At 36.0% G+C, this 27,357-nt stretch overlaps 1 protein-coding gene across 5 annotated transcripts in view; it reads left to right on the top strand.

The window, feature by feature from the left end:
• The window catches only part of ACER3 (alkaline ceramidase 3), a 151,393-nt gene that overhangs the window by 29,364 nt on the left and 94,672 nt on the right, over positions 1-27,357 (top strand). For 3 of the 5 annotated variants that reach the window (XM_038568546.1, XM_038568545.1, XM_038568547.1), the window contains exons 1-2: positions 7,899-8,009; positions 14,640-14,714. In XM_038568546.1, coding sequence (XP_038424474.1) covers positions 14,709-14,714 — 6 coding nt within the window. In that variant the 5' untranslated portion in view covers positions 7,899-8,009; positions 14,640-14,708. Of the gene's footprint in view, positions 1-7,898; positions 8,010-14,639; positions 14,715-27,357 lie in introns of those variants that run through there. The other 2 variants (XM_038568543.1, XM_038568544.1) reach the window with 1 other exon arrangement.

Genomic DNA, 27,357 nt, shown 5'->3' with positions numbered 1-27,357 from the left:
TATGTTCATCTGTTCTTTTTCTTAAATTCCAGCACTTTATTCTTAACATAGCATGATTGTGGAAATCCCTGGTTGTTATGATCAGTGGATCTTTGTCATATCAGAAATGATCTTTTTGGGTCATATTTATTGTTTTCATCATACTTATTTAAAGACTTTAAATATTTTGGCCCCCTCCCCCACATTTTACAGGTCAGGAAAATAAGTCTTAAGCATAAATAAGCTAACACTGCTAGAAAATGGTCACAGGTATGAATAAAATGTTGCCAGATATAAATTGAGATTAAATTAGATGATATTCATATCTTCTTTCAGCAATAAAGTCTCTGAAGTTCTGGGAATCTTTAACATTATTTGAACAGTTGCATAATCAGTAAAATATCTGACAAAATGAACTTGCTTTGGGGAAAGTTTCGGATTGCTTTCAAGCTCAAAGCAGTTACTGCTCTCATCAACTCATTTGCTGACTCTGCAGGAGGGCTCCTCACAGCGGCAAGGCAGCAATATCAATCATTTTTCCAGCTTTGCCAGGTTTTAATGCTTCTATTTTTTTTTTTTTCATCTTTCATTCTGGGTGGTTATACACTTGTAAATACAACTGAGCTCTCAATTGTCTACCCCGTTGCCCCACAGCTGTCTTAGGCAAAATTCAGAACTGGTAAGACTGCTGAGCACACTGGCTCCACCTACTGTCTCACTGAGGCAGACAACTTCCTACTGTTTGTCCCTCGAGAGTTGTTTCAAATTTATGTTTGCAGGTTGCCTTTTCCATCTGACTTTTTTTCTTTTACTTTTGGTATTTGAGTTTTCATTTACCAAAATTGGATTTTACCTATTAAGAAATCTCTAAATTATTGGAATGTTGTTAACCTTGCCTATAAATAAGGGGAGAATACAAATAAATTGTGTTTGGGGGTATAAAAATGTTGTAGTTTTCAGGTTTAAAAAATTCATTAAGTCTGTATTCAAACAAGATTCCCTCTGTGGAAAAAAAATATTTTTTTGCTTTAATGTTTTAGTATATTTATTGTGTGGTATATGAATGAATCTCTAGTTTTTATTTATGGAAAAAAACTTAATTGAATTTTCTGGAAGCATCCCAAACCCAATTTAACTCTAAGTAGAAGTTATTTAGCCTTCATTTTCTATCATTCATTTATATTATTAATATTTTAATTTTAAACTGTAAAAACAATTAACCACATTGTAGAAAATACAGAAAAAAGGGGGAAAATCCATTATTTTACCATCTTAAAAAAAAAAAAAACAATTCTGTATCATTTTGGTGTTTGGGGAACCTTCAGCAATCATAGTTATGACCAGCCAAGATTAATAGGAACATAGTTTTTGTTTGTTTTTTGTTTTAAGATCTTATTTATTTATTAATGAGAGACCCAGAGAGAGGGGCAGAGACATAGGCAGAGTGAGAAGCAGGCTCTCTTTGGGGAGCCCAATGTGGGACTTGATCCCAGGACCCCACTTTCATGACCTGAGCCAAAGGCAGACACTCAACCGCTAAACCACCCAGGCATCCCAATGAGAACATAGTTTTATAGTTGTGCTAGTTATCATCTTACTAACCCATCAGCTCCGAATTCATCATTCATTGTATGCTTTGTGAAAATGGACCTGGGCCTTTAGGTTTCCTTTGACAGCTGGCCAAACTTTAGCAACTTTTAAGTATATTATTATTAGCTGTAGTCACCATGCTGTATATTAAATCTCCAGAACTTGTTAGTCCTCTAACTGGAAGTTGGTACACCAGTATGTCCTCATCATCCAGTTCCCCACCCCAACCCTTGGTAACAACCACTCAGTTCTCTATTTCTGAGTTTCATTTTTTTAGATTCTAAATATACATGAATTCATATAGTATTTGGTATTAGGGTAATGCTGGATTTGTGCGTACAACTTTGGAAGTATTCTCTTCTCTTCTATTTTTTTTGGAACAGTTTGAGAAGGTTTGGTGTTAATCCTTTTAAATGTTTAGTAGAATTCGCCAATGAAAACTACTTGTCTTCAGCTTTTCTGTGTTGAGTATCCTTACTTGTTATTGTTTTATTAAGATTTTCTTCCTGATTCAGTCTTGGTGGATTGTATATATCTAGGAATTAATCCATTTTTCTAGGTTTTACAATTTTTTCGTGTATAATTGCTCATAGTAGTCTCTCAGGATCCTTTTTGTTTCTGTGGTATTGGTTGTAATGTCCTCTTTTAGTTCTGATTTTATTTATTTGAATTCTCTCGCTTTTTTTCTGAGTTAGTGTAGCTAAAGGTGTGTCAATTTTTAATCTTTAAAAAAAAAAAACTAGTTCTTTTTGGGCTGCTTGGGTGGCTCAGTGGTTGAGCATCTGCCTTTAGCTCAGGACATGATCCCAGGTCCTGGGATCAAATCCTGCATCAGGCTTCCTGCATGGAACCTGCTTCTCCCTCTACCTATGTCTCTGCCTCTCTGTGTGTCTCTCATGAATAAATAAATAAAATCTTTTTTTAAAAAAACAAAACAACTAGTTCTTAGTTTCATTCTAATTCAATTATTTCCACTCTGATTTTTATTTCTTTTCTTCTCCTAACTTTGGGCTTAGTCTGTTGTTTTCCAGTACTTTGAGATATAAAGTTAGGTTGTTTACTTGAGGTCTTTTTCCTTTTTAAAAAAGGTTATTTATTTATTTGAGAGACAGAGAATGAGCTCATGGTGGGGGGAGGGGCAGAGGGAGAGAGAATCTCAAGCGGACTTCCCGCTAAGCACAGAACCCAATGCTGGGCTCAGTCTTATGACCCCAAGATCATGACCTGGGCCAAAATCAAGATTCAGACACTCAACCAACTGAGCCACTTAGGTACCCTGAGATCTTTCTTTCTTCTTCTTTCTTTCTTTTTTTTTTTTTTAAAGATTTATTTGAGAGGGAGATAGAGCAAGAAAGAACATGAGTGGGGTAGAGAGAGGGAGAAGCAGGCTCCCCACTGATCAGGGAGCCTGACATGGGGCTCTATCCCAGGACTCTGGGATCATGACCTAAGACAAAGGCAGATTCTTAACTGAACCACCCAGGCACCCTTCTTTTTTTCTTTTCTTTTTTTTTTTTTTCTTACTACAGGTATTTATTTCTATAAACTTTCCTTTGGAACTGTTTTAGCTGTATCTCATAAAGTTTGGTATATTGTGTTTCCATTTTCACTTATTTCAAGATATTTTTAAATGTACCTTTTGATTTCTTCTTTGCTCCATTGGTTGTTCAGGAGTATGTTGTTTAATTTCCACATATTTGTGAATTTCTAGTTTTCCTCTGTGTTATTGATTTCTAGTTTTATACTACTGTGGTCAGAAAAGATACTTTCTATGATTTCAGTTTTTAAATTTTTGCTAACATTTATTTTGTGACATATGATCTATCCTGGAGCATGTATATTCTGCTGCTTTTGGATGGAATGTTCTACATATGTCTGTTAGGTCCTTTTGGTGTTAAGTGTAGTTTAAGCCCAACTTTTCTGTTTTAGTTTTCTGGATTTACTATTCATTGTTGAAAGTGGGGTAGTGAAGTCTCTCACTATTAATTGCATTTTGTCTTTCTCCCTTCAGAACTCTTAGTGTTTCTTAATATATTTAGGTGCTCTGATGATAGGTGCATACATATTTAGTTATTATATCCTCTTTATGAATTAAGCCTTTGTTATTACATAATGATCTTCTTTGTCTTTTGTTACAGTTCTTTTCCTAAAGTCTGTTTTGTCTAAGTGTAGCTACCCCTACCCTCTTTTGGTTTCACTTGCATGGAATATCTTTTTCATGCCTTCACTTTGAGCATATGCATGTCATTAATGTAAAGTGAATTGATTATAGCCAGCCTATAGTTGGATCTTGTTTTTTATCCATCCAACCACTGTGTGGCTTTTAATTGTAGAATTTAATCCATTTACATTTATAGCAATTATTGATAGTTAAGGACTTACTAATGCCGTCTTACTATTTTCTGGCTGTTATATATAGTTCCCTTATTCCTTTGTGAATTGATGATTTTTTATAGTTTCATGCTGTGTTTCCCTCTTTATTTTTCTGTAGGTTTTGCTTTGTGGTTACCATGAGGCTTACATAATACAACTTAAAGACAGAGCATTCTTTTTTTATGCTGATAACTTTACTTACTAAACTCTACACTGTTATTCCCTTCCTTGTAAATTTTGATATCACAACTTACCTGTTTTTTAATTTCCTGTTCATTAATAGGTTACTGTAGTTTTAAAAAAGTATTTTAATTTCAGTACTGTTAACATTCAGTGTTATATTAGTTCCAGGTGTACAATGTAGACATTCATCAATTCTATACATTACTCAGTGCTCATTGTGATAAGTGTACCCTTAATTCCTTTTTCTTTTTTTTTTTTTTTTTTTTATTTATGATAGTCACAGAGAGAGAGAGAGAGGCAGAGACATAGGCAGAAGCAGGCTGCATGCACTGGGAGCCCGACGCGGGATTCGATCCCGGGTCTCCAGAATCACGCCCTGGGCCAAAGGCAGGCGCCAAACCGCTGCGCCACCCAGGGATCCCTTAATTCCTATACTCTATATAACTCCTTCTTCCCCCAACCCCCACCTCCACTCTGGTAACCATTAATTTGTTCTCTGTAGTTAGAAATCTGTTTCTTGGGTTTGTCTGTCTGTCTCTCTTTTTTTTTTTCCTTTGCTCATTTGTTTCTTAAATTCCATATATAAGTGAAATCATATGGTATTTGTCTTTCTCTGGCTTATTTTGCTTAGCATTATACTGTGTAAATCCATCTGTGTTGTTGCAAATGGCAAGATTTCATTTTTTGTTATGGCTGAAAAATATTACATTGTGTATATATATACTGCATCTTTATCCATTTATCTATGGATGGACACTCAAGCTGCTTCCGTAATTGGCTATTAATTATGCTGCAATAAACATAGGGTGCATATATCCCTTCAAATGAATGTTTTCATATTCTTTGAGTAGATACCCAGTAGTGCGATTATTGTATGGCAGGGTAGTTCTATTTTTAACTTTATGAGGAACCTCCACTGTTTTCCACAGTGGCTACACCAGTTTGCAGTCCTGCCCACAGTGTACAAGAGTTCCTTTTTCTCCATATCCTTGCCAATACCTGTTGTTTCTTGTGTTATTTTAGCCATTCTGACCGGTATGAGGTGATACCCCATTGTGGTTTTGATTTGCATTTCCCTGATGATAAGTGATGTTGAGCATCTTTTCATGTGTCTGTTGGCCATCTGCATGTCTCTTTTAGAGAAATATCTGTTCATATTTTCTGGCCATTTTTTAATTAGATTATTTTATTTTTTGGGTAGTGTATCAGTTCTTTTTGTTTTTTGGACACTGCTCGCTTCGGCAGCACATATACTAAAATTGTATTTTGGGATCCCTGGGTGGTGCAGCGGTTTGGCGCCTGCCTTTGGCCCAGGGCGCGATCCTGGAGACCCGGGATCGAATCCCACATCAGGCTCCCGGTGCATGGAGCCTGCTTCTCCCTCTGCCTATGTCTCTGCCTCTCTCTCTCTCTCTGTGACTATCATAAATAAATAAAAATTAAAAAAAAAAATACAGCACTATTTAAAAAAATAAATAAATAAAATAAAATAAAATTGTATTTTGGACACTAACTTAATTGGATATGTCATTTGTAGCTAATAGTTATTTTTAATGCTTTTGTCCTTCCATCTTTATAAGTTATAGAATTAAGTGATTAATATACCATCATATTACAGTATTAGAGTATTCAGACTTGAACCATATACCTACCTTCACCAGTATGTTGTATGTTTTTATATATATTCATGTTAATAATCAGCATTATTTCATTTCAGCTTGACAGTCTTTCTTGTTGCTATTTTGTTTTTAGAGACTGAGAGCAAGAGAGAGAAAGAGAGTGAGTGGGTGGGTGGGAAGGAGCAGAAGGAGAGAGAATCCCGAGGCTCCATGCTCAGCAGGAAGCCCAAGTCGAGGCTTGATCTCATAACCCTGAGATTATGACCTGAGGCGAAATCAAGAGTTGGATGCTTAACCGACCTTGATCCAGGTGCCCTGATCTTGTTTTTTAATGCAAGCGTTTATAGCTATACATTTCCCCTTAGTGCTGCTTTTGTTACATCCCGTGAATTTTGGGATGTTATGTTTATTTTATGTTGTGTGTATTTTTTATCTGTGTTAAAATAAATTCATCCACTTTAATTCATCTATTTTCCCTTGTGATTTCTTCTTTGATCTATTGGTTGTTTAAGAATATGGTATTTATCAAAAAAGTATGGTACTGCCACAAAAATGGATACATTGATTGATGGAACAGAATAGAGAGCCCAGAAATAAACCCATACTTATATAGTCATTTAATCTTTAACAAAGGAGGTAAGAATATACAATGGGCAAAAGACAACCCCTTCATAAATGGTGCTGGGAAAACTGGATAGCTACATGTAAAAGAATGAAACTGGACCACTTTCTTAAACCATACACAAAATGGATTAAAGACCTGAATTAAGACCTGAAATCATAAAACTCATAGAAGAAAACTTAGGCAGTAATTTCTTTGACATCCATCTTGAAATGACCATGGCAGACTTCCATTTACCTTGAACTCAAGTCTCATAGCCATTCCAAGCTGCAAAGGGGTCTTGGAAATGTAGTTTTCTTAGCTAAGTATCAATGTATTCAGGTTAAAAATTGGGGTTCTTTTATTAAGAAAAAAGGGAGAATGATTGGGAAGGCAAATAGCTCCCCCAAAGAAAGGAAAGAAAAGAATATGTCATTTAATTTCCACAGATTAGTGAATTTTTGTTTTTGTTTGGTTATTTCTAACTTAATTTTGTTGTGGTTGGAGGACATATTTTGTATGTTATCTATCTTTTCAAGTTTATTGGAAACTTATAGCCTAATGTACAGTCTGTCCAAATGTTCCATGTATACTTGAGAATAATGTATATGCTAAATGGTAGAGTGTTCTGTATATGTCCATTAATTGATACTTATCTTGATATCAGCTCCTATGTTGAAAATCATTCATTTGGAATTTTGAATGTTTTGTGTCACTTTATTTTACCCAGAATCAATTTATAAAATAGTTTATCCATTTCTTTCCCCATTTTACTGCCTATTTCTGCTTTAGGGTATTTATTGCTTCTTTGGTTTTCATGTTTAGGTTTGTTTTTGTAAAGACAGGAACAAAAATCAGTTGAAGATCCACTGCTAGAAACAAGAAATTAAATATATTACCATAAATGAAATTTTAAAGAGACACGCAAAATTCTTACCCCACTTTGTTGCTGTTTTATTCCACAAACAAAAGTAGCACAATACTGTATTTTATCCTGTCATTACTGTATCCATAGATTGCTCTCTTAGTCTCTATGGCTATCTTCTCCAATTCATTTTTTGCTGTGTTTTTGAGGTTCTTTCTGAGATACTTGCCCTTTTCATCTTTAGAATTTCCTTTAGTGGATGTTCTGATTGAAAAATCTTAGTTTCTTTTTTTGTTTTTTTTTTTAAGATTTTATTTATTTATTCATGAGAGACACACACACACAGAGGCAGAGACACAGGCAGAGGGAGAAGTAGGCTTCATGCAGGGAGCCCGATGTGGGACTTGATCCTGGGACTCCAGGATCACGCCCTGAGCCAAAGGCAGATGCTCAACCACTGAGCTACCCAGGCATCCAAAAAAAATCTCTTTTACTTGTTATTTTAATTGAATTCTTCTATAAAATTTTTTTGAGTAGAGAATTATTTTCCTTTAGTACCTTATAAATATCTTTTCACCATGTTTCTTAGAAGTCACCAATTTAATTTTTATTAAGGGCCAAGTGTGTGTATTTTTATTTAACGTGGTATTGACTAATATAATTATTTTCTTGTGTTTTTCCCCTATAGGGAATACAGTGAGTAACCTGATTATGATTATACCTCCAATTTTTGGTGCAATTCAGAGTGTTAGAGATGGACTGGAAAAGCGGTACATTGCTTCTTATTTAGCACTCACAGGTATGTACAACACTTCATCTAAAAACAATGTATAATATTCACATGGGTTATTTTTCTCATTCATACCTAAAATTGGTTCTTAATTTTATATTGTTTATTACACAACTGGAATATATTCTGAAACTTCTGACTTAAAATTCCAGTAAACTGAACTGCATGTTGAGTAGTTTTTTAAAAAAATAGAATATTTCAAGCACATAGGAAATAATAGAGATAATATAACAAACATACCCATGTATCTTTGTCACATATTAGTACTTTGCTATATTTGTTTCAGATTTTTTTCTTTTTTAAGGAAATATACTATGGATAAAACTTAAGCTACATTTGTATTTCTGCCTGATTTTATTCCCCTCATCCTCCCAGAGTTAACCCCTAACTTAATTTGATTATCATTTTCTCACATGTTTTTCTATTTATACTACATATATATGTATACTTAAAAGTATATATGATATGGTTTGCATATTTTCAGACTTTTTATAAAGGATATTGTACTCTGTTTAACCTTTTGCAACTTACTCATATTCCTCTACTTGTCTGTGAGGCAGGGACCATGTCTTGGTTATCTTTGTGTCCCTATTGACTGGCAATTTAGTGGTCTTCAGTAAGTATTGGATGGATGGATAAATGAACTCTACCAGAGCATAAGACGGGAAACTCTCTGCCATGTTCTTGCATTATCATTGTAATGACAAAAACAACAAAGTTGATTCTAGTTCGTTTTTTATTTTTATTTTTTTAATTTTATTTATTTATTCATGAGAGACACAGAGAGAGGCAGAGACACAGGCAGAGGGAGAAGCAGGCTCCATGCAGGGAACCCAATGTGGGACTTGATCCCAGGACCCTGGGATCATGCCCCGGGCCGAAGGCAGGTGCTAAACCGCTGAGCCACCCAGGGATCCCGGATGGAGAGATTCTAATGCAGACTCCATACTTAGCACAGAGCCCAACATAGTGCTCGCTCGATCTCTGGACTCTAAGATCATGACCCAAGCCTAAACCAAGAGTTGGAAGCTTAATTGACTGTGACACCTAGGTGCCCCTACTTCCTGGGATGTTTTAAGAATGTTCATAAAATATTGACAAATCACAATCAGTAGTAACAATAAAATAAAAAGATTTAAGGAACTTTCTGGTTGCCCTAGGATAATGGTGGCCTCCTAAATTAGAATTTGTCCATTCCTCCTCCTGGAAAACTATATAGAGTAAGAAAGTAAATAATGCCACACTTATTTGATACTTTCAGCTTACCATGAGAAAAAGAATATGTGAACTTCAAATCATTTTTAAATAAGCGAAAACACCAAATTTCAACAGAACAATCTTTGATGTTTTAGACTTGGGGAAGTTTGAAAAACTGCATGGAAGAGAGGAGAGGGATTGAGAGCCTAAGTCTGGAATATATAAATAAATAAAAATTCACCTTAAATGCAAAATTTCTGAAAGCAATCTAAGATTTGGTAGATCACAATACTGGCTAAAGGTGTAAATTACTTAAAAGTATTTAAGACCTAAGGTGGCATTTTTGGAAAAGTACTTCTGGGAAAGAGAGAAATAGAAAGGAGTGGGACTAGGGTGCCTGCATGGCTGATTTGGTTAAGCATCTGACTCTTGATTTCTGCTCAGGTCATGATCTCAGGGTCATGGGATTTCATCTCTGTGTAGGGGTCCATGCTGAGTGTAGAGCTTGCTTGGGATTCTTTCTCTCTCAAAAAAACAAAATTATTTTAAAGAAGAAGAGGGAGAGACCCTTTGGAGATATGTTAGTGAAGGGAAAGAAGGAATCTAGAGGGAGGAATTAATATCCTATGGAAACAAAGAAACTCAAACATGTCAGACCCTTATCCTCCACTCCCCACCCTCCCAAGTAAATAAGTATTTTTTGGAAAAGGGCGTTAAACCTCACTATTCTCACAGAAGGGGGCAGTCTTGAACTAGGAATTTTTTAAGCCCCCCGAAAATCTTTACGCTTTCCATAAATAGACCAAAAGAAGCAGTCTACATCCATATAAAATTACTGTAAAAAGAAAACAGAAAATGAGAATAAGATTTTTTGGCTCCTGGGCATCCTTTCCCTACAACTAGTTACAAAGCAGAAGGACAGAGTAGCACAAAACTCCTAGCTGAATTAGGTACCCTCAAAGAAATGAATCAAAAATTTAAAAACAAATAACACCTCCTTCTCCCCAAAGAAATAAAATTAAAATTGATTAAATTTAGGAAAAATATTAAGGTTGAATTACAATGTGTTGACAGTTTAATCAGGGGTACTTGAGAAGGCAGAGAAATAAGCAAAAGAATGAAAATGAGATAAAAGGGTCAGAGAGAAAGTAATTGAAATGGAAGAGAGGCAGAGAAGATATCATAAACAAATAACTGGAGTCCCTGGAGAAGAAAAACAAAACAGTGAAATAGAGTTTACGTTTAAAACTATAATCCAGGGACGCCTGGATGGCTCAGTGGTTGAGCACCTGCCTTCAGCTCAGGGCATGATCCCAGGTTCCAGGATCGAGTCCTGCATTGAGCTCCCTGCATGGAGCCTGCTTCTCCCTCTGCCTATGTCTCTGCCTCTCTCTGTCTCTCATGAATAAATAAATCTTAAAAAAAAAAAAAACTATAATTCAATAAATTTTTTTATAAATGAAAGAAGAAAAATGAATCTGTGTATTAAAAGGTCCATTTTTACCTCTTAAGACTGACTTGGAATGGTTTACTCTGAAACATAGCCTTGTAAAACCACTGGATTTTAAAAATGAAAAGAAAAGAAAATCCTTAAAGCTCTAGTAAAAAAGGCTGGGTTACAGGGACGCCTGGGTGGCTCAGCAGTTGAGCATCTGCCTTTGACTCAGGGCGTGATCCCGGAGTCCTGGGATACAATCCTACATCAGGCTCCATGCAGGGAGCCTGCTTTCCCCCTCTGCCTTGTCTCTGCCTGTGTCTCTGTGTCTCTCATGAATAAATAAAAATCTTTAAAAAAAAAAAAAAAAGGCTGGGTTACTGACTAGGGCAAATAAATTAGATTGGCATTAGACATCATCAGCAAAACAAAAGAAAAGCACCAGTGAAACAGCATTTTTGGTGTTGGATTAAACATTAAAAATGGATTTCCTATTCCAGTCAAGTTTTTTTCAAATATCCGGGTTATAAGAAGACATTTTTAAACATGCAGGTACTCACTGACTATTATACATGTGACTCCTTCCTCATAAATCTGTGAGCACTGTACTAAGTTAGTGTCTACTAGCTACATTTCAAGTGCTCAGTATTTATATGTGGCTCATGGCTACCCTGTTGGGCAATACAGATACAGAGCATATCCATCATCACAGAAGGTTCTGCTGACTACATTATACTAAGGAATGATGTTTATCCAAGTAAGAGAAAACTGGGAAAACTTTGGCAAAATGTCTGATGATGAGCCTTTAACATATTCAACTATAGATCTAAGGCTGCAACAAGTGGGATAGGACTGAAGGATAATAGACGGACATTATATAGTCTAATAAGTAGAAAGAGTGAGTTTGTTTTTTTTTTAAAGATTTTATTTATTTGTTCATGAGAGACAGAGAGAGAGAGAGAGAGAGGCGCAGACACAGGCAGAGGGAGAAGCAGGCTCTAGGCAGGAAGCCTGATGCGGGACTCAATCCTGGGACTCCAGGATCATGCCCTTGAGCCGAAGGCAGACGCTCAATCACTGAGCCACCCAGGAGTCCCAGAATGAGGAATATTTTTAATGAGGGAAGGAAAGAGCAAAGTAGAAGAAGTTCGTTGACTGTTGCCTATGTAATAATTTGAGTATTAAAGAATATGATTTAAGCATAACAAGTTGGATTATAAAGATCAAATAAGAAAAGAGAAGGGGACTCAGGGAACTATAAAATTCATAAGAAATAAAGAAACCCCTGAAACAAAAAAAACTCTTTCCTACCTACCAAAAGAAATTTTTTAAAGAGCAAAAAAGACTTACTACTTAGAAAAATACTAAATATAAAATGATGTGTAACAATTATAGTAAGATGATAGAGTTGAGATTGAACTTATCATTTCAATTAATACAAATGAGCTTAATTGTCAAAATGAAAACATTTAAAAATTTGCTTACTAAACAAGACTAAACTTTATACAAAAGACACACCTAAAACAAAATGATTCAGAAAATTTGGAAATCATAAGAAGGTAAGGCTAGTGATCTCGATATCATATAAAGTAGAATTCTTATTAAAAAGCATTAAATGTGAAAAAGAAAGACTTTTAAAATTCTAGAAGTCATGATTCAGAATGAAAATACAACAGTTATAAATATCTCTGCACCAAATAATTAAAAATACCATTTTTATATAGCAGAAACTATAAGAGATACAGGGAGAAATAGAACTATAATGATAGGGATCCCTGGGTGGCGCAGCAGTTTGGCGCCTGCCAAACCTGGAGACCCAGGATCGAATCCCACCCACATCGGGCTCCCGGTGCATGGAGCCTGCTTCTCCCTCTGCCTGTGTCTCTGCCCCCCCCCCCCCGTGACTATCATAAATAAATAATTAATTAATTAAAAAAAAGAACTATAATGATAGAAGATTATAATATGCCACACTCAGTACAAAACAGGTGAAGTGAACAACAAAAATTAACAATATCTAAGACCTAACAACATAACTAATAAAGTTGACAACATGAATTTATGCTGAATTTCATACCCTTATGGAATATAGGCCCTCTTCTCAAGTGTGCATAAAATGTTCATAAGAACAAGAGTGGAACATTAAATGGAAATAATAAAATAATATATCATCACAGTGCATCCATGCTAAAAATTAACAAATTTAAACCAGGAAAACGTTCTTCTTTTCAAAAATTTTAAATCTATTAACTCTAAATGAAAGGGAAAATGTAAAGTGAAATTATAAAATCCTTAAAATAGAATTGTAACAAAAATTTTGCATATCGTAATCTGTGGGATTTATTTAAAGCAGCCATCAGAGGACAATCCATAGGTTTAAAAACTTAATAATAAAATATAAGACAAAGTAAAATATTAGTTAAGATCTCAAAAGGCAAGAAAAAAGGACCACAAAGTAAATCATATGAAAGTCCAAGGGAGGAAATTATAAAGACAGAAGCAGAAACTAACAAGATAAAGGACAGAAAAACATAGTTCTAATGAATGCATCAACTCCCCTCCCCCTTTTAAAGAAAAAGTAGGCAACTAGCTAACCTAAGAAAAAAGGAGCAAGCATAAACAGACATAAGAAATGACAAGGACACCTGGGTGGCTCAGCGTTTTAGCGTCTGCCTTTGGCTCGGGGATGATCCTGTGGTCTTGGGATGAGTCCCATATCGGGCTCCCTGCATGGAGCCTGCTTCTCCCTCTGCCTGTGTTTCTGCCTCACTGTGTGTCTCTCATGAATAAATGGATAAAATCTTAAAAAAAAAAAAAAAAAGACGAAGGGAAACACCCATCGAAACAAAGGAATTAAATTTTAAAACCTCTTTTGGCCTGTTTGTTGTATATGTGAAACAATACTGTTCAACAGTAAACTAGAATTTTAATTTGCTGAGTTCTTTAAAAAAAATTAAGATAAAAGCTCTGAAACTAAATTTAGAATTGGATAATTTACTAAGAAAATAGTTTAGCAAAATTGACCCCAGGAAAGATAGAAAGCTTTGAATAGACCATTGTTTATATGAAAATAGAGTAAGTTATCAAGGTACTCCATAAATAATACCAGACCCAGATAGTTTCTTTGAGTTCTACTAAAACTTCAAAGACAAGATAGTCCCAGTGTTAACATAAATTTTTTCAAAGCATGCATAATGATGAAAATTTCCATATTCATTTTATGAAGAAAACAGCATTGTTATGTAAACCTGTTAAAGTGCCATTAAAAAAAGGAAAATTAAGGACTAATATGAATATCAATGCGGATATCATAAATTATTACCAAACAAAAAGGAGAGAACTGATGCATGTAACAAAAAAGAGGAACCTCAAATATTATGCCAAGTGAAAGAAACTAAAAGACACAAAACAGATTATATGATTCTATTTGAATGAAATTTCTGGAGAAGGCAAAATTAATGGAGATAAGAAGGAAATCATTAGTTACATAGGGTTTTGGGTGGGACTGGATGTTGACTACAGGTGGGCATAAGGGCAGATGGAATTACCACAAAACTGGATTGTGATATTGCACAACTTTTTAAATTTACTAAAATTCATAAAATCATGCATTGAGTAAATTTAATGGTATATCTCAATTCTTGATTAAAAATTTAAAACCAGTGGTCACGGAAAATGGAGGAATGTGCACAATATGTGAGAGGGAGGATGTTGAGTGTTTATGTCTAAGGGGTGGGGCTGAAGGAAGAAAAGCAATCGAGGAGATTAAAGATACAGAAGACTTGAAATTAGCGATATATATATATAGGCACTGTATCTCTTTCTGGTGAGGTATAGCTACTTTTCCCATTGTACCTGATATTTAGGATCCAGGCAGCCACTCCTAATTGTTGAAGATTGATTGTCACCTTGAATTTGAGGATTTTTCTCTTTAGGGATCGATGTCTTATTAAGTGAATTCATTTGCATATTAATGACCAAAAGTCATTTTTTTTATGTTTATACAGATATGATGGTTTGAGTAACTATTCCACATATTGTGGTAATCTGCTGTCTTCTGATATTCCTGTGAATATATGGAGGTACATATTTTCTAAATTATTTTTTCCTGTAACCTTTTTCCAACTGAGGAAGGTTTAGGGGTAATTAAGGGAGATAAAAAATAGAGCACAGTAGAGGCATCATAATGAAATTCTTGGGCCTCTTGCATCAGTATCTCTTCATGGAAAGCATCCTTATGAAATTTACTCTCTGAAGGTCAGAGAAAGCCCTTGAGCTCAATATTTTTTTTAAAATTTCTTGCAATTACACCACTAATATAGATTAATAAGTCCTTATTTGATTCCTTGGAACCAGAAGTATTTCTAAATTCAGATTGCTTTTGGATTTTAGAAAATTAATAGATTATATGTACTACAATAGATCTACTAAGCCCACCAAGACTTGGGGTAGCACTCCATAGGTGAACTATTCATCTTGCCGCTTAAGACGAATATTTACACTAACTGGGGTAAAAAATTACTATGAATAGCCTTATGTCCAATCAGGTCAGATTTTACTGTCAAATCAGTTTGTGCCAAACTTAAAAAACAAAAGAATTTGTGGTTTTAAAGCTTTTTTTTTTTTTTGAGTTATTAACAAGATAGTTAAATTTATTTAATTCTCTATTTTCTTATTTTAAAAAGTAGTAGATAATAAATAGAATCTGGCCCCACATTTGGAAAATAATATACCATGACAACTGGAGTTTATTCCCCAGAGTGTAGATCATTCACATTTAGGAGATCCATTAATACAATATATTACAGTAGTAAATTCAAGAAGAAAAACCATGTTATTATCTTCATAAATGCTGAAAAATGCTTTGTCAAAATTTCATATCCATTTCTTATTAAAAAGAAAACCCAAGAAATTAGGAATTGATGGATACTGTATTAATATGGTAATAGACATATCTCAATCCTAAAGCCAGCATTTTATTACTCAGTACGGAAGCACTAAAAACATTAATCAGTGCATTTATACTAGAGAAAATTATTAAGGGCCTAAAAATTGAGAAAGAAGGAAACTATCTTTGTTAACAGATATCATAGCAGGGACGCCTGGGTGGCTCAGCGGTTGAGCTCCTGCCTTCGGCTCAGGGCATGATCCCCATCCAGGGATCTAGTTCTGCGTCAGGCTCCCTGCAAGGAGCCTGCTTCTCCCTCTATCTATATGTCTGCCTCTCTCTCTGTGTCTCTTATGAATACATAAATAAAATCTTTAAAAAAAAAAAAAAAACCAGATACCGTAGCATTCCTGAAAACTCTAGTCTAGAGAATCAATTACCAAGCTAACTCAAACAACAAAACTATTTGGTGAAGTATCAGGCTTAAAATTATAAAAAGCAATAATCTTCACACATACAAACAATATCCCGTTAGAGATAATAGTAAAGAAAACCCCATTTAAAGTACCATTTCAAAACATAAAATATCTATGAATAAATTTAATAAGAAATATGTAGTATCTGTGTGAAAAGATCTTTAAGACACTTGATGACATGAAAGTAAATCTGAACAAATAAAAAGTTGTTTTTGGACAGACAACTTAAAGATTTCTATTAGTCTGGGTTAATTTATTAACTAAATTATATTCATTAAAATAATTATTAATAGAAAAACCAGTAGGTCTTTTTCATTAGGAGAGTTCGTATGAAAATATAAACATGCGAAGATACCTAGGCAATCTTTAAAAAGGAAGAGCTATAAGGATATACTACTCTTCCTATATATTATATTCTAAAACACTTATTGGTAAAATAGTATGTAGTACTGGTATTCCAATAGATAGTAAAGTGGAATTTTTTTTTTTTTAAGGCATAAATAGGGGTACTTGGGTGGCTTAGTTGGTTGAGCTTCTAACTCTTCGTTTCAGTACAGGTCATGATCTCAGAGTCTTGAGATTGGGCCCCATGTGGGGCTCTGGGCTCAGTACAGAATCCTCCCTCTCCCTCCAGCTCTGCCCTCTCCCTCACTCATGCTTGCTTTCTCTCTCACTCTAAAATAAATAAATAAATAAAATCTTTAGAAAAAAATAAAAAGGTCTAAATACCCAAGCCCATATTAGAGTTTAGTATATGATAAAGATTGCATCTCTAATCACTGGGAGAAAAGGTGAATAATTTAATAATATTTAGAGGAACAGAATAGATGTATGTATACCTCATATCATGCATAAGAATAAGTTTTAAATGATCAGAGACCTCATTATAAAAACTAAAATCTTGTAAGTACTGCAAGAAAATGCACATGAATTCTTCTATATCCTAACTGTGCAGAAGAAAGTCGTTGTAGCTATGATTCAGCATCCAGATGTAATAAAAGAAAATGTTGGCCAATTAAATAAAACCTTTGGTTTGGCAAAAGAATACTATAAGTAAAGTCAAAGCAAAAGACCAAAAGGTGAAAATATTTATGACTTATGCTACAGGTAGAGATTTAGTATCCCTAATATTGAGGATGGAGGGACACCTGGGTGGCTCAGTGTTTGAGCATCTGCCTTTGGCTCATGGCGTGATCCCAGAGTCCTGGGATCGAGTCCTGCATCAGGCTCCCCAGCCTGCTTCTCCCTATGTCTATGCCTCTTTCTCTCTCTTTCAAGAATAAATAAATAAAATCTTTAAAAAAATATATATACTAAGGATGCGGTGCCTGAGTGGCTCGGTCAGTTAAAATGTCTGCCTTCAGCTCAGGTCATGATCTCGGGGTCCTGGGATAAGGCCCCGTGGGCTCCCTGCTGAGCCCTCTGCCCCTCCTTCTCCCCCTGCTCATGTTCCCCTTCTCTTTTTCAAATAAATAAATAAAATCTTTTTAAAAAATAGCCAGGGGAGGGGCAAGGTGGCAGAAGAATAGGGTCTCCAAATCACCTGTCTCCACCAAATTACCTAGAAAACCTTCAAATTATCCTGAAAATCTATTAATTCGGCCTGAGAATTAAAGAGAGAACACCTGGAATGCTACAGTGAGAAGAGTTCGCGCTTCTATCAAGGTAGGAAGACGGGAAAAAAGAAATAAACAAAAGGCATCCAAGGGGGAGGGGCCCCGCGAGGAGCCGGGCTGAGGCCGGGGCGAGTGTCCCCAGGACAGGAGAGCCCCGTCCGGGAGAAGCAGGAGCTGCACCAACCTTCCCGGTGGAAAGGGGCTCACAGGGAGTTGGAGCAGGACCCAGGAGGGCTAGGATGCCCTCGGGTTCCCTGGGACAGTAACAGAGCAACTGCGCGCCCAGGAGAGTGTGCCGAGCTCCCTAAGGGCTGCAGCGCGCACGGCGGGACCGGAGCAGCTCGGAGGGGCTTGGGTGGCAGCTCCGCGGAGGGGGCTGCGGGCCGGGAGCGCGAATCCAACAGCGCAGACCGGGAGCACAGGGCGCCGGGACACAGCCCAGCATCCGGCCTCCCCCCAGGACAGGCAGAGGCCGGGAGGGCCCAGGACAGCAAGGACGCTCCTGCCCCGAGCTGAGCAGATCAGCGGCCCCGCCGCGGAGCCTCCAGGCCCTGCAGACGGAAAGCTCCGGAGTTACTGCGGGGGCTGAATCCAGGTTTCCAGAGCTGGCCCCGCCACTGGGGCTGTTCCTCCTGGGGTCTCACAGGGTAAACAACCCCCACTGAGCCCTGCACCAGGCAGGGGGCAGAGCAGCTCCAAGTGCTAACACCTGGAAATCAGCACAACAGGCCCCTCCCCCAGAAGACCAGCTAGACCGACAATTTCCAGGGGAAGCCAAGGGACTTAAAGTACACAGAATCAGAAGATACTCCCCTGTGGTTCTTTTTTTTTTTCTTTCTTTCTTTTTTTTTTTTTTTGTTGTTTTGTTTTGTTTTTTGATTTGTTTCCTTACCCCACTCCTTTTTTTCCTTTCTTTTTCTTTCTCTTTTTCTTTTTTTCTTCCTTTTTTTTCTCTTTCTCTTTTCTTTCCTTTTTTCTCTCCTCTCTTTTTCTCCTTTTCCCAATACAACTTGCTTTTGGCCACTCTGCACTGAGCAAAATGACTAGAAGGAAAACCTCACTTCAAAAGAAAGAATCAGAAACAGTCCTCTCTCCCACAGAGTTACAAAATTTGGATTACCATTCAATGTCAGAAAGCCAATTCAGAAGCACTATTATACAGCTACCTGTGGCTCTAGAAAAAAGCATAAAGGACTCAAGAGACTTCATGACTGCAGAATTTAGAGCTAATCAGGCAGAAATTAAAAATCAATTGAATGAGATGCAATCCAAACTAGAAGTCCTAATGACGAGGGTTAACGAGGTAGAAGAACGAGTGAGTGACATAGAAGACAAGTTGATAGCAAAGAGGGAAACTGAGGAAAAAAGAGACAAACAATTAAAAGACCATGAAGATAGATTAAGGGAAATAAACGACAGCCTGAGGAAGAAAAACCTACGTTTAATTGGTGTTCCCGAGGGCGCCGAAAGGGCCAGAGGGCCAGAATATGTATTTGAACAAATTCTAGCTGAAAACTTTCCTAATCTGGGAAGGGAAACAGGCATTCAGATCCAGGAAATAGAGAAATCCCCCCCTAAAATCAATAAAAACCGTTCAACACCTCGACACTTAATAGTGAAGCTTGCAAATTCCAAAGATAAAGAGAAGATCCTTAAAGCAGCAAGAGACAAGAAATCCCTGACTTTTATGGGGAGGAGTATTAGGGTAACAGCAGACCTCTCCACAGAGACCTGGCAGGCCAGAAAGGGCTGGCAGGATATATTCAGGGTCCTAAATGAGAAGAACATGCAACCAAGAATACTTTATCCAGCAAGGCTCTCATTCAAAATGGAAGGAGAGATAAAGAGCTTTCAAGACAGGCAGCAACTGAAAGAATATGTGACCTCCAAACCAGCTCTGCAAGAAATTTTAAGGGGGACTCTTAAAATTCCCCTTTAAGAAGAAGTTCAGTGGAACAACCACAAAAACAAGGACTGAATAGATATCATGATGACACTAAACTCATATCTCTCAATAGTAACTCTGAACGTGAACGGGCTTAATGACCCCATCAAAAGGCGCAGGGTTTCAGACTGGATAAAAAAGCAGGACCCATCTATTTGCTGTCTACAAGAGACTCATTTTAGACAGAAGGACACCTACAGCCTGAAAATAAAAGGTTGGAGAACCATTTACCGTTCGAATGGTCCTCAAAAGAAAGCAGGGGTAGCCATCCTTATATCAGATAAACTAAAATTTACCCTGAAGACTGTAGTGAGAGATGAAGAGGGACACTATCTCATACTTAAAGGATCTATCCAACAAGAGGACTTAACAATCCTCAATATATATGCCCCGAATGTGGGAGCTGCCAAATATATAAATCAATTAATAACCAAAGTGAAGAAATACTTAGATAATAATACACTTATACTTGGTGACTTCAATCTAGCTCTTTCTGTACTCATTAGGTCTTCTAAGCACAACATCTCCAAAGAAACGAGAGCTTTAAATGATACACTGGACCAGATGGATTTCACAGATATCTACAGAACTTTACATCCAAACTCAACTGAATACACATTCTTCTCAAGTGCACATGGAACTTTCTCCAGAATAGACCACATACTGGGTCACAAATCGGGTCTGAACCGATACCAAAAGATTGGGATCGTCCCCTGCATGTTCTCAGACCATAATGCCTTGAAATTAGAACTAAATCACAACAAGAAGTTTGGAAGGACCTCAAACACGTGGAGGTTAAGGACCATCCTGCTAAAAGATGAAAGGGTCAACCAGGAAATTAAGGAAGAATTAAAAAGATTCATGGAAACTAATGAGAATGAAGATACAACCGTTCAAAATCTTTGGGATGCAGCAAAAGCAGTCCTAAGGGGGAAATACATCGCAATACAAGCATCTATCCAAAAACTGGAAAGAACTCAAGTACAAAAGCTAACCTTACACATAAAGGAGCTAGAGAAAAAATAGCAACTAGATCCTACACCCAGGAGAAGAAGAGAGTTAATAAAGATTCGAGCAGAACTCAACGAAATCGAGACCAGAAGAACTGTGGAACAGATCAACAGAACCAGGAGTTGGTTCTTTGAAAGAATTAATAAGATAGATAAACCATTAGCCAGCCTTATTAAAAAGAAAAGAGAGAAGACTCAAATTAATAAAATCATGAATGAGAAAGGAGAGATCACTACCAACACCAAGGAAATACAAATGATTTTAAAAACATATTATGAACAGCTATACACCAATAAATTAGGCAATCTAGAAGAAATGGACGCATTCCTGGAAAGCCACAAACTACCAAAACTGGAACAGGAAGAAATAGAAAACCTGAACAGGCCAATAACCAGGGAGGAAATTGAAGCAGTCATCAAAAACCTCCCAAGACACAAGAGTCCAGGGCCAGATGGCTTCCCAGGGGAATTCTATCAAACGTTTAAAGAAGAAATCATACCTATTCTCCTAAAGCTGTTTGGAAAGATAGAAAGAGATGGAGTCTTCCAAATTCGTTCTATGAGGCCAGCATCACCTTAATTCCAAAACCAAAAGGAGAATTACAGACCAATATCCCTGATGAACATGGATGCAAAAATTCTCAACAAGATACTGGCCAATAGGATCCAACAATACATTAAGAAAATTATTCACCATGACCAAGTAGGATTTATCCCCGGGACACAAGGCTGGTTCAACACCTGTAAAACAATCAGTGTGATTCATCATATCAGCAAGAGAAAAACCAAGAACCATATGATCCTCTCATTAGATGTAGAGAAAGCATTTGACAAAATACAGCATCCATTTCTGATCAAAACTCTTCAGAGTGTAGGGATAGAGGGAACATTCCTCAACATCTTAAAAGCCATCTACGAAAAGCCCACAGCAAATATCATTCTCAATGGGGAAGCACTGGGAGCCTTTCCCCTAAGATCAGGAACAAGAAAGGGATGTCTCCTCTCACCACTGCTGCTCAACATAGTACTGGAAGTCCTAGCCTCAGCAATCAGACAACAAAAAGACATTAAAGGCATTCAAATTGGCAAAGAAGAAGTCAAACTCTCCCTCTTCGGCGATGGCATGATACTCTACATAGAAAACCCAAAAGTCTCCACCCCAAGATTGCAAGAACTCATACAGCAATTCGGTATGTGGCAGGATACAAAATCAATGCCCAGAAATCAGTGGCATTTCTATACACTAACAATGAAACTGAAGAAAGAGAAATTAAGGAGTCAATCCCATTTACAATTGCACCCAAAAGCATAAGATACCTAGGAATAAACCTAACCAAAGATGTAAAGGATCTATACCCTCAAAACTATAGAACACTTCTGAAAGAAATTGAAGAAGACACAAAGAGATGGAAAAATATTCCATGCTCATGGATTGGCAGAATTAATATTGTGAAAATATCAATGTTACCTAGGGCAATATACACGTTTAATGCAATTGGGTACAGCATCAGGAGTGATTATAATGTAAACTATGGACTTTGGGACTTTGGGTGATAATGTGTTAATGTAGCTTCATCAATTGTAACACATCTCTAGGGATGTTGATAATGGGGAAGATACGCATATGGGGAAGTAGGGATTATATGGGAAATACTGTACCTTCTGCTCAATTTTGGCTGTGAAACAAAGACTTATGTGAAAAGATAAAATCATAATCATAATGAAAAAAAGTATTCTACCATTTATCAGAAAACATAGCCACATAGGAGGAAAGTGAAAGTATTAATCCAATTAACTTTAAATGTTATTTTCATTATATGTCTTCAGTTTGAAAACAAAAGGAAATTCAATGAAATCTTGAACTTTATTAGTTTACTAATTTTATTTACTTTTATTTATTTTTTAATTTATTATTGGTGGTGTAAGAGTATAGCAATTCTAAATTTATTTTGGTATGCCCTTAAGGATTAAGCAAATGAGGAAATGTATTGAAATGGTGTTGTTAGGAGAGTTCTCATGTGGAAGAAAGAAGATATAAATTTGAATGGGGGAAGATAAGGAAGAACCTTGTGATATTGGATTGATATTGATATTGATTGATTGGAGTTAGAGGTATCAGTATAATTAAAACAAAAAAAAATTCACGTTTTATCTTCTGAAAGGATACCTAGAAGCAATGAGTCTTAAGTAGCAGCAAACACATCTTAGTTTTGAGGCTTTGCTTTCTAAAAATCTTTACTCACTGAAGGAATGAAGACTTCTTGGAGAAATGACTGGTTTCTGGGATGAGTAAGGAGAATACAAGAGGAGTCTGGCACATCTAGAAAGTAAGAAAGTGTCCAAAAAGTGAGAGAATCCTGTCAAAATAACCAGAAGGCAGTTGGCCAAGCCAGGACATTTGGAACTTCCAAATGAAAAATGACAGAATTGGATTACAATATATGGTATAAAAAAAGAATCCACAAACAAATAAATGGTATGGGAAGGAAAAGCTTTTTTTTTAAAGAGTAGAATTGCCAAGCCAAGAAACAGACTGAACTATAGAGAATACACTGATGGTTACCAGATGCGGGGAGAAGGTAGGGGGAATGGGTGAAACTTTGATGGGGACTGAGGGCACTTGTGATGAGCACTGGATGATGTTTGGAAGTGTTTCATCACTATGTTGTACACTTGAAACTAATATTACACTGTATATTAAATAACTGGAATTTATTTTATTTTAAGTTTTTATTTATTCATGAGAGGCAGATTCACAGGCACAGGGAGAAGCAGGCTCTCTGTGGGGAGCCTGATGTGGGACTCGATCCCAGTACCCTAGGATCATGACCCAAGCCAAAGGCAGATGCTCAACCGCTGAGCCATCCCGGTGCCCCTAACTGAAATTTAAATAATAACTTAATTGCCAGGACGCCTGGGTGCCTCAGCGGTCAGCAGTTGAGCGTCTGCCTTCAGCTTAGGGTGTGATCCTGGAGTCTCAGGATTGAGTCCCACATTGGGCTCCCTTCATGGAACCTGCTCCTCCCTCTGCCTATGTCTCTGCCTCTCATGAATTAAATAAATAAATAAATAAATAAATAAATAAATAAATAAATCTTAAAAAAAAAAAAACTTAATTGCCAACTAATAAATGTAAACAGTTTTTTTTTTTAATTTAATCACTGTTGTGCAACCATCATTGTAATAATTGACTCAGACAAGAGTTATCAGTGAATGCTAAAAATACTGGGTGAAAGTGTTTGGGAAATAGTTATACAACCTGAAAGAATCTTCTGGCAGGTTACTGATTAATTACAAATGTAAAAATGGTAACAACACAAGAAATCTGTCAAGTACCATCTTATTCAAGGAATCAAAGTTAACATGATTAATAATGATATAAACTAATAACTGGTTCTTCCTGGTGTGATGCACTGAAAAGGAAACATCATTTATACAGTATTACTGCCAAAAGTGTATAATGTGAATCAAATGGTAAGAAAACAATCACACACAAAAAACCCCACAACAAACTGAGGCACATTCTATGAAACAACTAAAAAAATTAAAGTTTCAAAAATATTAGTCATGACAGAGAGAGAAAGGCTGAGGAACTGTTGCAGATTAACAGCTTAATGAAATAAGGGATATTCAGCATGAGGAGAAGAAAGTCTAAAGGGTAATATTTGGCAAATCAGTGAAATGTGAATAAGGACTGTATATTAGATAATATTGTATTAATACAAGTTTCCTGAATTTAATCACTGCATTGTGATTATATAAGAGAACGTCCCAACTTGGGAGATAAATGCTAAAGAACTTAAAGGTAAAAGGTCATAGTTTTTAGCAACTTACTCTTAAGTGATTCAACAAAATAACACTAATGTGTGTTTTACTTTATGTACATTTTTTATGTATTCAGAGAGATAAAATATGGGAAAATGTTAGTAAATCTAGGTTAAGAGTATATAGGAGCTCATTGTAATATTTTCATAAATTCTGCAATATCTTAAAGTATTTTCAAAATAAAGGGTTTACTTTTTTAAAAGATTTATTGAGCACTTATAGTCTGTATGCTAGAATATCAGGCAGTTTAACAATGAACAAGAGATTTGAAGGAAATATAGAAATAAAAATGGACAGTGATTACAGGAGAGATATCTTTGCTGATCTAACAATCACTCTCTTCGTGTTACTTCTATATCTTATTCTTGGTTTTGTGATTGAGATCATATCACTGCCCATATTAACTGTCATAATCTGTTTTTAACTGTTGGTTCTATCTGAGCATCCTGAAAGTCTTACTCTTCTGGATTTCTAGCAGTCAGCAATACCTGGTGCAAGCTAAACATGTGAGAAGGTTTGATGAATGAATGGATGCTTTATTTTAAACGCCTCAAACAGCAGGCATGTTTTGCTAATAAGACTTCTTTTTCATGTATGTACTTGTTGGAATTTTTCACCAAGATAAGTCTCGCCACTAAAAATATTGTGTGTATTGTGTATATGAGAGACACCCACATGTACATAAAACAAACTTTATCTAGAAATAGAGATTTGATTAACAAATCAAGGAAATTTACTAAATACTTGTATAAGATGTTCAGTGTTTTAATTTTGTGATAAAAATGCTTAGTAACTATGAGATGCACTTATTTTTGGGAGTTGAGGGAGATTTTACAGGAAGAATTGGAAACTTTGGCCTTGTGTTGAAGCATATTAGGGACAGATTGTTAGGAATTTATGAGGTGTTTTGTGTTCTGACTTGGAGCCTAAATCCACTAAGAATTTAGTCATTTTTCAATTCATCCAACAAATGTTTAATGAGAACCTGTTCGGTGCTGGGTATCATTCACATATATTGTTGATTGGAGCTTACAGGTTAGCAGCAGAGATGGGCATTACATAAATAATTTTATGATTGAGTATATGCTAACAATTGTCTTCAGTGTTACAAAGACAAGATATCAAGTATAGTGAGGAAGAATTAAAGAAGAGTTTTGTTTTGTTTTTTAAGATTTTATTTATTTATTCATGAGAGACACAGAAAGAGAGAGGCAGACATACAGGCACAGGGAGAAGTAGGCTCCCTACAAGGAGCCCGATGTGGGACTCGATCCCGGATGCGGGGATCACTCCCTAAGCCCAAGGCAGACGCTCAACTGCTGAGCCACCCAGGCATCTCGAATTAAAGAAGAATTAAAAATGTTACTTTTTCATATTTTTCCCATCTTGTGTCCCTGAGCAATTGCCAGTTCTGGTAAGCTTGATTTCAGTTTAATTTGCCATCTCAATTATAGCTGCTTTGGGACCTTCCAGTCTCTTTGTCTAAAATCTTTTTCTCTCTTTGTTTATTTTTCTACTATAATGTAGTCTAAATATGCACTTTTTATGAAAGGAAGAGATGCTTATAACAGATGAATAGAAGAATCAAAGATATCACCTCTGATTATTTTTCTAGTAAGTCTATTTAAAAAGTAGAAATGCTATTAAATTGAAGGGAGAATAAGAATCTAGTATTTGTTTTAGGTAAATATTTTCAAAATCACATTTATGTAGAGAGATGATAATGAATTCAAATGAATTTAGTATTCCTTATCCCATAATAAAGCTAGCAGAGTAAATTGAAAAGCAAAGACAAGTTGTTTGAATCTAAATTCTGCCTGCCTGGTTACTATTTAGTGTTTGATGTTAAGACTCTTGGAATTTTCTAAGCTTCATGTGACTATGGCTTAGTCATTAATTTTTATGAGGCCATAAAATTTGCTGTTAACATTGATGGAGTTTGAAGAGAGAACAATAATTATCACTTATAGGGCATTTATAATATATCAGGCTCTGTGGAAAGTATATTAATTTATATTATGTCATTTAAAACTCTTCACAACCTATGAGGAACTCTTTAACATTATTTATAAATGGATATTTGAGAAATAGTTTGACCCAAATCACATAATTTGTAAATGGTAGAGCAATACCTTGAACTCAGATCTTTCTTTTTTTTTTTTTTAAGATTTTATTTATTCATGAGAGACATAGGCAGAGGGAGAAGCAGCCTCCCTGTGGGGAGCCCCCTTGAACTCAGATCTATATGCTTTTAATCATTATACCATAAACCAGTAATTAAAAATTGTGTCTAATGTAAAATAGAACCATGCCAAAAGAAATCTTTTTCACAAGATTTTTTTCTCCTGAGATTTAATTTTTCCCTTTACTCCCAAATCTACAAAGTCTATTTGTAGTTGCACAAATGTATTTGTTGTGCGTTTATCTAAAGTAGATAATTAGCAACAAGAAACATGAGTTATAAAATAGTCAAAACATAAATAAAGTAGAGCAAGAAAAAGTCTATTAAAGGTTTTTATTATCCCTAAGACCAAGGGTAAAGTAGAAAATTACTGAAGTAGAAATGTCAGAGATACAAAGTCATTTCCTCGTGAGAAGGACCATTGAAAATTCTTTGCATGAGTGGCCTTAAGTTTAGTATGATCTTACCTACAGTGTGTCACTGCCAGACTAAATCAAAGTCATGTTAAATGATCTTAAGAACGTTATGCCTTTTGTCTAGGGGGAAGTAAGTGGATTGCATACTAGATTAATAACCTTTAAGATTATAGCAATTACAGTTAGTAATGAAACAGACATAAAATCAATGTGCTGTGGAAAAGACCTTTGGAAATCATTTTATAACCAGCTTATAACTTATACCCTTTATTTTGGTTCCAGCTTTTCAGACATTGCCAGAAATATCAATGATCTTTTTTTTTCTAATTTGTTGAAAAGGTAATGTAATAATAACATCACCCAGCAG

This window comes from Canis lupus, chromosome 21, assembly GCF_011100685.1.
Source record: "Canis lupus familiaris isolate Mischka breed German Shepherd chromosome 21, alternate assembly UU_Cfam_GSD_1.0, whole genome shotgun sequence".
Lineage (NCBI taxonomy): Eukaryota > Metazoa > Chordata > Mammalia > Carnivora > Canidae > Canis > Canis lupus.
This window is presented reverse-complemented; position numbering and strand designations above follow the sequence as displayed.